Raw genomic sequence first — 13,680 nt, forward strand, 5'->3', positions numbered from 1 at the left:
GGGCTTCGGGCCACATGTTTCAGACCCCTGGCCTAAAGGGTACTTAATGCATACAATAAACGACTGAACATGAATTTAAACAGCTCCTATATCTCTAAAAACATCGTTAGTAAATGTTTTGACACTTTTGTTGCATGCACGCACTTCTGCACTTCGTGAAACGATAAATGAAAGAAGATGCATCTGGTTTGAAGACACCGTCAACTTTGTCGACCACCCTTGACATGAAGCCGCGTTCTATCGTAACCGTATGGAACACAGCACGCGCTGAGGGATATATTTGACCTTTTCATGCCGTTAGTTCATTGAAAAGATTGTGTCGCTAGAGCTCGAAAGATTCGGAGTTTGAAGCATATCTTCAACGTTGAACAAACTCAGTAGACTGTTGTTTAAAAGATGTTTCGCCTCGTCCTTGAAGTTGAGCGAAAGGCATTGTGTACTGTATGTTCAAGTGCTCATATGTATTATCCTTTGATTTAATATAACCAATCGTGCAGTTGTCACGGAATGCGGCTTCACAGCCCCATCACTTTCGACAACACCGTGTAATTTCGACCACCCCTCACGTGCTAACATGCACTGACGTACAAGGGTACCTACATTAGGCTCCATCGAAATGCGATCGTCAAAACGAACCCACGTCTTTCGGGTAAACAGCCAAGCCCCGTTATACGACGGGGAGGCCTATGCGAACAGGGTTATCGAATGATATATCCTGTCCACATGATACTGTTAAAGCCAACTAATCATGCAACTCACAGCTCCCTGGCACGATGCTTATGCAAATAAATCTGCGATCTGAAGCGCGCGCTGCACGACGCAGGCACAAGGCCACCCGGGCAGTCGGAGGTTGAGATCCTGGCGATGCGCGTCAACCCGACGAGCAGCGGCAAGATGATCGAGGATAAGTGGCGCCTGATGCCTACCAACAAGGTGTCACGTGTCGGGTGAGCAATGCACCACGACTCGAGCACTACTTGTTAATCATCAACCTCATGTTGACTTTTATTGTTCCCCGCAATAAACGTGGGTCAGGCTGTTATGCGCAAGGATTTTATCTCATGAGATTATCGATGCGACTGATCCTAAAACATACGGGAAGCGAAGGAATCACTTCAAAACTTGAAATCTATCTATCTATCTATCTATCTATCTATCTATCTATCTATCTATCTATCTATCTATCTATCTATCTATCTATCTATCTATCTATCTATCTATCTATTCCTTCGCAGCCACACCGTGCAGTTAAGGGCACCTGAAAAGACAAGGCAGTGGCCACTCCTCACACCTCCCCCGACGCCCTGCGTCACGCCCACTGACCGGATAACACGACGGTTGGACGACCGCAAGGAAGACGCGGATCGGCCGGCGGCGCCCGCGGCCGGTTGGCCGGAGCGCTGGAAATCACTGGCCCAGCCGCAGTCAAAGCACGTCTCTTCCGACCCAGTCACCCCAGCAGTTGGCGGGGTCAAGGTGCGTATGGCAGCAAACACAACTGAGGACGACCAGGTGTGACTTCGGTCCATGTGAGGCTCGTGCGATTTACTCAATAATACGACAATGTCAGAGTATCAGCCTCTTCGTATAAAGTACAAGAGAGCCTCAAGGCCGAACACTGCAACACTGTGTCACAGCAGCACCGACCACTCCCTGAGTGGCCGAGGAACGATTGAAAGATAGCACAACGTTGCGTTAAATGCATTCGTGCGGAATCCTCCTGCGAATTGTAATAAGTGCACACTGTCGAACGACATGTATGTCGTCACATCTTGTTTGCTACGTCATTCATGAGATGGTGTTCCATAATGTGAATTATATACAGAGTAAAACCCCGTAGCGCCGTAGGCTCTACGGGGCTAACCAGCAAAAATGTTTATACTGCCAGAGGAATCAGGTCATGTTCTCGCCCTCTCCATCCTCGCGCGTTCTACAGACATGCCTTCTCAGCCGCTTATTCACACTTTTGCCGCAGGAGACTAAGCGTTCCTTCAAGGTTCTCCACGTGACCGTGGCCGTGTTGGCGTTGGCTGTCTTTGCCCTTATAGTTCAAGTGTGCAGCCTCTGGGTACGCGTGAACAACATCGGCGAGAATTTCTGCGACAGGCACTACTGCATCTGGTTCTTCTGCCGCTGAGCCGCTTCCATGGGCGGTCGTCATGCGCGTGCGTTCACGCCACGATGGTATGATCAAGTGGGCCGGCCACGCGTCCGCCGGCTTAACCTGCCCGAACAGGTCGACGGGCGACAACGCATTGCTTCCTGAACAGTACAGCTCGATACGGCTCCACTCATCTAAATAAATGAGGCTTCACGGGGGGGGGGGGGGGAAGGGGGTGTACCCGTCTTGCCTAATTTACAATTTATCCACAGCTTGAAGCAACCGGTCACCACAATTCCGGTATATCGCTTTCTGCAAGCTTGGACTGTTTTCAGTGAGTGGTGTACGCACGAGATCAAGCCATGCAGTTCTGAACTATAAACAGCACGCGAACTCGCGCAACGTCTTCAAAGAAGCTCTCTCTTTCTCTCTCTCTCTCTCTGAAGAGGATGCCAAAATATGGCCACGGCGGAAGGTCATAAATAACACGAGACTGCTTAGCATGCTTGGTCAGGCTGGCCGTCGATAAATGATGGGTTTAGGGACGCCGTGTGGCATGCCATGACTTATCTTGTTTTCGTGTCACGCGAGGAGGAGCTGTGCGTTTACACGAAACGATGCCGTATACGGGCTGAAAGGCAATAAATTGCGATGAGGGAGACTCTCGGTGCTTTGTCTGCACAGATGTCCCTCTACTGACCCCGTAGGAGGCAGAAGTTAACAGTATTATGTGGTATTGTCTGCGTAGTTGAGCGACATACACACGTGTACATTGCCGGAGCAATACTCCCGCCCTTCCGTCATCGCAAGTCTTCGCTGTCTCCCGTTTTTGGATTCCCCTTTGTTTGTAGCGAGTCATATCTGTCTAAGGTCCACAAGGTGTACAAATGTTTGTGGAAAAAAAAAACTAGAAATTTGGGGAAATCCCACGAAACGTGGAAATCGATGTCATGCGAAGCATGCGAAGAGAACGTGATGTGGTGACTTGTTGTTTTTGCTGAGCGAAACTTTATGAAATGACGCTAATACAACTGACCAGTCACATATTTATTTATTTATTTTATTTACAGAGTACCTACATCGCCATATAGGCATTACGTAGGGGTGGAACAAAAAACAGTCAGTACAAAGGAATTCGTAGCAAAATACATAATGCACATAACAAAAATAAAAATGAAAAAAAGAACCACCGCCACATTTATCAGAACATAATAATGCATCAAGAAATACATTTTCATACACACAGAACATACATAATGCAAGAAGAATTTCACAGCATAGAAAAAAATAAATCATTATTTGTTATATTAACCAAGTCGTCACTTAGGCTGTTCCACTCTCTTATTGTTTTTGGAAAGAATGAGTGGAAAAAAGTATTGGATCTGCATTTGAAGGTAGATATCTTTTTGCTATTGTCCCAGCGAGTGGATGTGTAGGGGGTTGAACAAGGTAGCTATGGTAATTGATTCCTGTATTAGAGTAATATATCTGGTGCAACAGTTTAAGCAGTAGTTTCTGTCTACGTACACGTAGCAGATCCCATCCCAAAGTGGCCTTCGTTAGTGAAACGCTGGCGTAGGGGCTATAATTATTCAAAACAAACCTTGCCGCTTGATTCTGAAGTTCTTCTATTTTATTAAGATTTTCTATTTCCATTTTCTATTCTATTTTCTGAAGATTTTCTATTTTATTACATAACCAGTTGTTTACAGTTGCGTAACGATGCCAAGAGCAGCAACGTGTCTATTACCAGCACCAGAAGCGGCAAGCTAAAATATAGTACTCGTGCTCCTGGATAGTGCTATGTAGACAAGCCTCAACCCTTAAAGCGACACCAAAGTGAAACAATGACTTGGTGGAGGTTGATAAGATGTAATCTGAGAGCTCTAATGTAGAAAGTTTCACCATCATAAGTTCATTATTAGAGGAGAAAATCAAGGTTTCCTTTTCAAATTTCTTGCCGACATCTAGGCACGTGACGTCACTGATTTTAATATGTATCTCGTATTTTCGCAATATTGGTTCAACGAAATATTGTGAAACTTTGTATGTTAGGTCTGCGGCCCCCACAGACGTACTTCATTTTTGCCGAACAGAAACTACGTATGACCTAGTCGTCAAATGTGCGACGGCACGCTGTTTGGTGCGGGAATCTGAAGGTGGTGTCTCCACGAGCATTTTCTTTTCGCGTGTCTGCTCGCTTACTAAGCGTCGTCTCACGCTAAGAGTGACGTTTTCGGGATTGTGGAATTCTACTTTACTCATATGCAAATCAAAAATTGTTTTTTTTTTCTTTAGTGTCCTTTTAAGCACAAGTGACGCTTACCCCACGTAACGCCTCACTGTGCCGCATATGTAATCTTTATGAAATTAGATAAGCAGCACTACAACCACAATTGACGTTTCACGAACATTATGTCTGCATAGACTCCTTATCCAAGGTAGTTCCAAGACCTGGGGTGGCTCTTTGGTAGAATATTTGATTGCCACTCAGAATTCTTGGCTTCGATTCCTGCTGGGACCATAGCATATATTCTTTGCATTGGTCGGGTCAACGCTGCCGATGTCGGTTTTTCTTAACTTCCTCGCATTTGAATTTCCAATGTCTGTTCTCACCGCTCCTCTGCAGATGTTATCACACGTATGGAAATCCTCCCCGTTACGATATAATCTGTCAAACACCTGTGGTGCGTGCCCGCATACCGCGGCCCGAGGTATATGTATGCACCGCACGTGTCTGGAGGAAAGGGTTTGATGTCGTACGCGACGGAATTTTCACATTATTCATTTCATGGCCACACAGTCATAATCGCCAAATCCTTTTACCCTACCATGCTAATTTTGGTCTACCCCAAGTTAAGGAGGTGATCACGAGAGCATCCAGACTTGGGTGGACAGACAGACAGACAGACAGACAGACAGACACGGATAATCGCTGGTTAATCGCTTGACATGGTTAATCGCTGATCTCAATATTTACTGGAGCCGCAAGCAAATTCCGTGATATGTCGCCGGCGAAAACACAGGCTTGAGACGAAGGATACACCAACAATGCGCATGGTCTTTCTCAAAGATGGCACGCCGACCGCGGCCACTGATCCTGGCCGTGAGCCGAGGCGTCCACGCCGCTGCGGTAGGCCTTCGGGCACCCTGACCTTGGAGGGGATGGGCGGCAAGGCGAACATGATGCGCAACTCCAACCGATAATCCCGCACGTTGCGAAATCGTGCGCGCGCTACGCGAATCGGGCATGAATGCGTCTTTGCGAACAACAAGCGGGCCGTGCCGTTAGATCATCGTCGGCCCCGCGCTCGAGCCGGTTCTGCAAAGATGGATAAAACGGGCGACCGGCAGCAGCAGCAAGAGGATGGCTTCGGCGCACGTCTTCGAAGACTATCGGCAAAGGTGGGCTTCATGTCAGCTCGCAAAGAAAAGAAAAAAAAAATGCGACTACAATCAGTGAACGGTGCTCCAATATATAGAGGAATCCCCGAGGCGCTACAGGCGTGGCGTGCACTGTTACGGCTTGGTAACAGGGCAAAGTGGCTTAAGCGGAGCAGAAGTGCGCTGCCTGCATGCCGATTCACTTAGATTGCGGAGGGCCGTTAAGCGTGTGCTGCTTTACTGGCGCCGTTATATTTATATTTTTTAACCTTTACGGAAGAAAACTGACACTTTTCTTCGCTACTGAAGTTTTATTCCAGGGGCACTACGGTTTTGCTTTGTGCTACATAAAAGACGCCTTATGACGGCAGAACTTTCACTAGAATACCATGTGTATAATTCATATGATCGAATGAGCTCTTAATGCTAATTTGAATTAATCTAACTGCTTTAGCATGCTAATTTGTCTTAAATATTTAGCATATTGTATGACATTTTGTAGCTGGCACTGTCTCGGGTTAGCAGCCATTGAAAAGGAAACTCAACAACAAAATGACAGCAAATGTTGCTAATTCCTTTCTGTTGTTCTCGACATTTTCAGCTAAACGTTACGCGACTACGCAAAATAAGTTGCGATTCATTTTGTATGTATACACGTCCCTTCCTGCATGGTTACAAACAAGACTCGGGCCTAAATCAAGGAACGAAGCGAAGTGCACGACAGAAACAGTGACGCGCACTTCTCTTTGCTGCCTATATACTTCCTTCTTCGTTGCTCAGTTTAGAGCCGAGTTCGTTTGTTTTTTATTGTAACGAAGCCTAAAGCGTTACGTCACTGCATTTGTGTCCATTGTCTTGTGCAACTTGCAACTTCTCTATTCTACTCATTTCTGGTTTCCTTAAATATCATTCACGGATTCTTTTCTTTTAAGTACTACATAATCGCCTTAATTGCTTAGGTGTTTATTGATGGAAGGTTACGATCTGATACTAACTGCATTAGGTTTGCACAGAATCTCAATTTTCTACGTCCTCACTGCAACACAAACCACATCATCATTTCTTTTGCTTAAGATTTGGAATGGCCTTCCACTATCACCTAAAAAGCTAACTTCTTTTAGACGCATTTAAGCATGAATTAGAACTTTATATAAGGGGGGGGGGGGGGACTTCTCCGGATAGTTAAATAACGTTCTTCGTACCGTACCGCATCTTTCGTTAATAGTTCCTTTGTTATTGCTTCAGTGCCCTGCATTTTCATGTTTTTTTTTGTTGTTGTATAGATGATTTAGGTTGTTTACTGGATGTTTTATTTTAGTGTTATTGGCGTTTTATGCTGCTTTTTGACGCTCTTAGTGCTTATTTTGGGGTTTTTATTTTTTTCTGTTTCGTTGTACGCCTTTCCTATTTTTATTTTTAACTGAGGGTCCCGTTTGCAGTCGTTGGCTTTGGGACCTTCATCAGCACATTTGTACCAATCATTGTAACTTGAATGATTAGCAAACTCAAACTGAAATAGAAACATTTTTTTGGAATTACATAACTGAAAAAGTCGTTGACAGCACGACCACTGCGCAAACTTTGCGTCAGTCATATGGGAACGATATTTTTGCTGAATTTTGAAACTGTTGTAAGATGTATTTCTTTTGCATAATTCAAGATTACCCATTAGCGATACATTTCAGACGTTCTCGCCCAGTTCTTGGTCTAGCCCCCGTAGAGGGTGCTAGCCGTCCGTATAGTAGAACAATAACCGATGGCGAGGCGACGCATGAATAAGTCTAACATAAATATTTATGCTTCTTGTCCTTGTACCATTTCCAGAAACTGCTTTGTATTTCTTGTCCCCTAGTAGTCCATATCCTCGCACTGTTGCTCAAATACACGTTCATGTTCACATTCAGTACGAATAGAAAAAGTGACGGGGGAAAAAGAAATCAATTTTTGCAATTGATATTCGGCTTGCAATCGAGATCACATACACGTGAGGTTCATCTGGAAGAGCAGTTGGTTTAAGAGTTTTCCGTGTGACTCAACGTTTGCGCAATTCTTATATCGGATCAGCAGCAGAGGCATACCTTGCCGTCTTCTCATTTCGCCCGAGTGGCGACCTAGATTTATCGGTCCATTTCAGTACTTGTCTTCGTCTTTTGGATGTAGTTAGAAGGTTTCATTACTCGTTTTGTTTCTTAATATTTTGCACTTATTCGACTCAGTTTGCATCATTTTCCATAACCGAATAGAGTAGTACGGGAATAAAGGAACATTCTTTTATTTAAAAGTGAAATTGAATTTAGTTCAGCTATCAAGAAACGACCAAGGGTGAGCAGCGATCTCATGTTCGAACATGTACAGTGAGAGAGTATATTCAAATGCTTGAAGGATTATCTTTGCGGATAGAGTGGTCAAGCGGCGTCGACCAGAGCAGCAGTGCTCTGACGCATCAATATATAACCTCCCTTCGTTAAAACATCGCAATGATTGTCTCCTGTACTGCCCTTGTGGACGACATCGAGCGCTGGTCGTAAAATCACTATGTGCCTCCGTGACGCAAATTCTACCATGGATTCACGTGTTTGGACCAGTTGGTAGTTCATGGCCAAAAAAATTTCAACAGGGAGGGAAAAAAACACGAAAGTACGAAAAAAAAGCTGAAATGGACAGCTTTCTACCATGGAAGCTACTATGGTCATTTAAAACAGAGCATTCACGTGAATACAGAAGAAATAAAAAAAAACAAAAACGGTGTAACGTTCTCTCGGTCGCTTGAGTCGCCTTTAATAGCAGTTTAACTGAAAGTGACCTCTGGTTAGAAAAATAAGCTTAATTTGAGACATTTGATTAAACACTCCCGAGTGCAATTGCTGTTCACCACGCCTATCTTCCAGGGACTATTGCACGTTGAGTGGTTGGTGTACCGCGGAAGGTCACTTTTCGTTGTGCGTGAGCCATAACTGCAGACAGTGCGTGAAAGACAAAATATCAAGTGAGAGAAAAATCGTGATGCTCTGAACCCGTGTGAAATAAAAATTACTTTATTGATATCGTATTTTGGCTTGACACCCTGTAATCAAAGGATATGTAATTTAAAACGCGCATTCCTTGAGATTTTACACGCATGGAAAACTTGGGCTGCTGAAGGCATATTTCGATGTGATTTATAGACAACAGATGACGTCTTCATCGAGCGAAATTGATTATGTGTGCAATCATGCCCTTTCACGAAGCTCGGGGTCAGGTTCGGAGTGACAGACACATGCAGCGGCAAAACACAGTAGCTGAGATTAGTAAAAAGTGGTGGGGCACCAGGGCACTGAGCTATTCTATGCTCTCACCAGAGCTGCCGAAGATAGTGCCGTATTCTTCTCTTCAAGGACCGCGCCATCATCGGTGGCCCTGCAGGCACTTTTAAGACCATTTGCTTACGTAACTACGATGATGTGTCCGACTGGCGGCGAGGCTTTTATAGCAGCTATATGCAGCTCTAAAGCTCAAAACTACCCAAAGCGCTTGATCACCTAATCTTAATATTTTCCCAGCGCCGGAAGCTCAACGTGACCTGACTACAGACTGCAGACTCAGTAAAGCGGGCCGTGTGCATCTACAGTTGCGGGACTTGCACGTTTATGCAGTTTGTTCTCCCACGCGTAACATCATCAGAGGCCTTTGGCTATTTTCTACACCATATGAACACCTATTCTGTTGAAAAAAAAAGAAGACTGACCAATGCCAAAACAAAAGAAGAATGACGTTTCGGGATTCATACAGATCCTGAAACGTCATTGTCCTTTTGTTTTGACATTGGTGAGTGACCTGTTTCTTCAACAATGTCTTAACCTGACCAGACGGTATTACGTCGAACTCTCGACTATTTGAACACATATCCTTGTAAACTGGATTGCTGACTATCTAAATAACCGTGAACTGTTTGTTGCTATTAATGACCAGCGTTCGCAGTCTCTACAGGTCACATCAGGTGTACCCCAAGAAAGCGTCCTAGGGCCATTGCTTTTTCTTCTATATATAAATGATATTGTAAATGTCATCACCCCTTCTGTACAAATTAGATTATTTGCAGACGATTGTGTTTTGTTCCGGGATATTAACTCTTTAGATGATCAAAATGAACTTAACTCAAACCTTCATAATATTCATCTGTGGTGCAATGAGTGGGGAATGATCCTTAATGCAGAAAAGAGTGTCTGCATGCGTTTGACACGTAAGAAAGTTCCACTAAATAATACGTACCAGCTTGGGTCTTCAACTCTTAGAGAGGTTACAAGCTACAAATATTTGGGCCTAACTATAACTAGTAATTTGTCTTGGAACATGCATGTAGACAACGTATGTTCAACTGCCTTTCAGAAACTTGGTTTTCTAAGACATAAACTGCGTACCTGTCCTGCCAATGTAAAGCTTCTTAGTTATTATTCTTTTATACGACCTAAACTGGAATACGCCAGCATTGTATGGGACCCTTACACTAAGCTTAATATTAACAAACTTGAGCGGGTTCAAAGGAAAGCTGTTCGGTTTATATATTCAAAATACTTACCGTCTGATTCACCTTCCGCGCTGATGTCTGCAAACGACATTCCGACCCTTGAATCCTGCAGACGCGAACAACGGCTGGACTTCCTTCAATTATTACTTAATCAAAAACTCGCAATCGATTCATCGCCTTACTTATCTTTTCTGTCAACAAGGAACACACGACATCATCATCCCAATTTGCTAACCCCATTTTTTGCGAGAACTGATGCCTTTATGTATTCTTTTTTTTTTCGCGAACAGTGTCGGACTGGAACAAGTTATGCGAACCTCATTCATTGTAACGTATGTGTAACGTATTGTAAAGTATGAGGTATGCAATGTATTGTCGTTGTTTGGCGTAAGTTACTACTTGTGTTGTGGAACATAGTGTAATGTAGTGTTGTAGAACCGGGTGTGTTGTTGCTTTGCATATTGAAGTTTATTGTAGTGTATAGAGCGAAGCGTGATGTTGTTACATAACGAAGTGTATTGTAGCGTGTAAAACAAAGTGTGTTTTTTGTATGATGTACGTCATTACGCCTATGGTATGCGTGACGTGCCCTTACTGCTTGGACCACTTAGTGTCCGCAGTATGTATTAAATAAAATAAAATAAAAAAATAAAAAATATTCTATAGCATCGTCGAGAGTTCGACGGAACACCGTCTGGCCAGGTGAAGACATTGTTCATAGACAGGTCACTGACCAATGTTGAAATAAAATAAAATGACGCATCGAAATCCGTACAGATCCCTTGTTCACAATGTAATATGATGGCTAAGTAGCAGGTTCTTAAGCGTTGAGAGCATGACGTATGACGCATTTCGGATGCTGTTTGAGGATGCTGTTCTATAGCAGTATCCAAAATGTTTCCAGAAAATGTGTTTAATCAAACAAAACAAAAATCATAGCATATCCACGAAGTGAATGATGATGAGTAGAAGTAGTGGAATCGTTCGGTGCTACCATAAAGCACCCGTGAGATTGACCATGCACTCATGCATGTAAATTAGTGCCAAGCGGTGTACAGTTATACGAGAATACAATGATTATTGGTCATAACTGGTATGTTGTGCGGAGTTGTGAATTTCGTTTTGCTTTCATTATTACTGCTTTGTGGTATCGTATCTAGCCTGAAGTTGGTAAAGGCGAGATTTGTGCACGTTCCCCCTGTGGTTGTTGGTTGTTTCCAGTCGCACGATATGCATCGTAGAGCATATCGAGACGTGATTTATACGGCACAAGCCAGTCGTTGTCCGTGATCATCATCGTCAGCGTCATCGCCATGGTGGGTACCTTGCATGTGCAGTGCCATGATGGAAGAAGGAGAATGTGTGGTCACGAACGCGCTTGTTTTTCATCGTCATCGACATCGTCAGCAGCTACGGTGCAAGCCAACGCTGGACAAGCCTCGACCTTAAGGAGCGTCACCCTTGAAACGGGAAGCCAGCCGGTCTAAGAAGTGGTTAACCTCGCTGTCCTTCCGCTTATTTCTCCCCTGTCGCCCTTGAAACAAGATGTGTAACGAAGCAGCCTTCTTGAAGAAGATTGGTTTGGAAGCTGCAGCTGTCAGTTGATCTTTTTTAAATGTGTAAACACCTCTACGCTGACTTAACGAGAAATCTCTCCGCCCACCTCTCCCTGGGTCACGTGAGGGGATGATCGTCATGAATAAGTGAATTATTAAAAACAAAACGCGATTAACCTAGCAGGGCTGGGTTTGCACTCGATCACCACGGTGCGAATAGAAGTTTCCTAAAGGGCCACTAACAAGGCCCCATAACTAATTTTAGTTAGACCGTGGCAGTTGTGTGTCTGATGAAGAGCATTATAGGACCAATTTTTTTTTTTCATTCGGTTCAGTATACGAGCCGAGAAAACTGGTATTTTGAAGCGGTGCGAAAGGATGATGCGAGGAGGCGAGCTCGAAACCCTTGCCTCTCGCCCCGCGTAGCCTTCGCAAGCCAAACCTCTTCCTTACCCTCTCCGACATTCTGCCAAGAGGTCACGTGCTCATGACGTGCCCGAGCGAGCCCAACCCCCGAGCCGCGAGCGGCGTTGTTTTGTTGGCCAGCGCTAACCGCAGTGACACGAACGCATCATCCAGGCGCGTTCACCCCGCATCTCATTGCAATTCACGGGGGGAAAAAAATGAAAAAGACGCACACATTCTCCTTGTGTCTCTCAATATTTATCTCAAGTTTTATTCATCTATTCAAGCAATAAAATACACAAACTACACGTGTCGTGTGAAATAATGTTCTCTGCCGTGGCCAACGTGCTACTGTTGGCCACGGCAGAGAACAGTCGTCGGTGTATAGAGGACCGACGTCACAGCACTACCCTTTACGTAGGGGAACTCCTACGTCCACGTCATGCGCTCATTCTCTGAAGGCGCGCCCGTGAAATGATGGGAAAGCAGCGTTCACCTTGAAATTTGACCCATTTCCGCGGCGCGTTGTAAATTTTTGGCAGACGTGATCGTCTACGTATGCATTGCGCTCTTGTGCTCAAAATTGTCAAACATGGTGAGTGGCCCTTTAACCACTGGGCTGCACAACCTTGTTCTTTATTTAGCCTCGGAAATCAATCATCATAAAGTAACGAAGGTAAAGCTCGTGAGCCTACTTTGGTTCACATGACACATTAAAATTCCATCAGCTTATCCAATTCATCTGATACATCAATCCAGACAGGCACTTCTGATTGAGATCTATGAACACCATTTATATAACAGACGCTTTCGATAAAGTTATCCTACGCTGATTTAGTCATAGCTTTAGTGTGTGTCACTGACAGACGCGTTTTCCACAATGTGTGGAGGCCTGCAGAAGTGTATAATCCCAATAGGTGTTATAGGTAATGCATCCCACCATTCAATGAATACATGCTCAGTGCTTTTCGGTTTGATGGCAAAGCGTATAAAATATATCTGAACAGCATTAATTTATTACGTTGTGCCTATTGTGCACAAGAAATGCAAAAGAAGAACGCTTTCAAAGGACGCTATACGTTGAATTTCGTGGCTGTGGAATAAATGTTCTCCGCAGTACAAGTTGTTTAAAACTTTGCCAAATTTTCATTCGAAACATACGTATCGGTCATCGCGGGATTCGCGTGCGATGGGGCCGTTCCAGACGCTGAAGAGCCTTAAAAGACAAAAGAAGCCATTCTGATGCCACCCGAAAACAACGCTCCAGGGAAGAATACAACCTACAATAAAGCTCTGTGCTTGTGCTTTAATGAAAACCAGCAGACAATAAATCCAAGTAATGTATATGGAACGTTATCTGCAGTTCTCGTGATATGAAATTAAAGAAATTAGCATGGACGAAAAGAGAACTTTCCACCGGCACAGGCAACCAGCATATTAGACCCGATAAGGGTGACGGGAGAGGACGACCGCCGCCGTATATCGATTGTTGAGCCATCGGACGCGCTATTAGATCGTTAGATCGAAGGTTACATGCTGGTTGTTTGCCGGCGGAAAGTTCTCCTTTCGTTCTCGCTAATTTGTCTCATTTTATATCAAAATTACTGCAGATTAAGGTACGTACACTTGGCTTTGTTGTCTGCTGGTTCTCATTAAGCTTGAGTCTAACAAAAAAGAAAAGAAAGAAAGCGAGCCTTCAACTTCCCTTTCTTTTGTTTTATACGAATATG

At 44.2% G+C, this 13,680-nt stretch overlaps 2 protein-coding genes across 2 annotated transcripts in view; one reads left to right on the forward strand and one right to left on the reverse strand.

The window, feature by feature from the left end:
• Positions 1 to 13,680, forward strand: part of LOC119176506 (uncharacterized) — a 140,086-nt gene that overhangs the window by 117,139 nt on the left and 9,267 nt on the right. The window contains exons 9-10 of the mRNA XM_075877781.1: positions 824 to 947; positions 1,236 to 1,476. Of these exons, the coding sequence (XP_075733896.1) occupies positions 824 to 947; positions 1,236 to 1,476 (365 nt within the window). The remainder of the gene's footprint in view (positions 1 to 823; positions 948 to 1,235; positions 1,477 to 13,680) is intronic.
• The window catches only part of LOC142775771 (uncharacterized), an 82,023-nt gene that overhangs the window by 2,295 nt on the left and 66,048 nt on the right, over positions 1 to 13,680 (reverse strand). The gene's annotated exons all lie outside the window — the stretch shown is intronic.

This window comes from Rhipicephalus microplus, chromosome X (assembly GCF_043290135.1).
Source record: "Rhipicephalus microplus isolate Deutch F79 chromosome X, USDA_Rmic, whole genome shotgun sequence".
NCBI classification, from domain to species: Eukaryota; Metazoa; Arthropoda; class Arachnida; order Ixodida; family Ixodidae; genus Rhipicephalus; species Rhipicephalus microplus.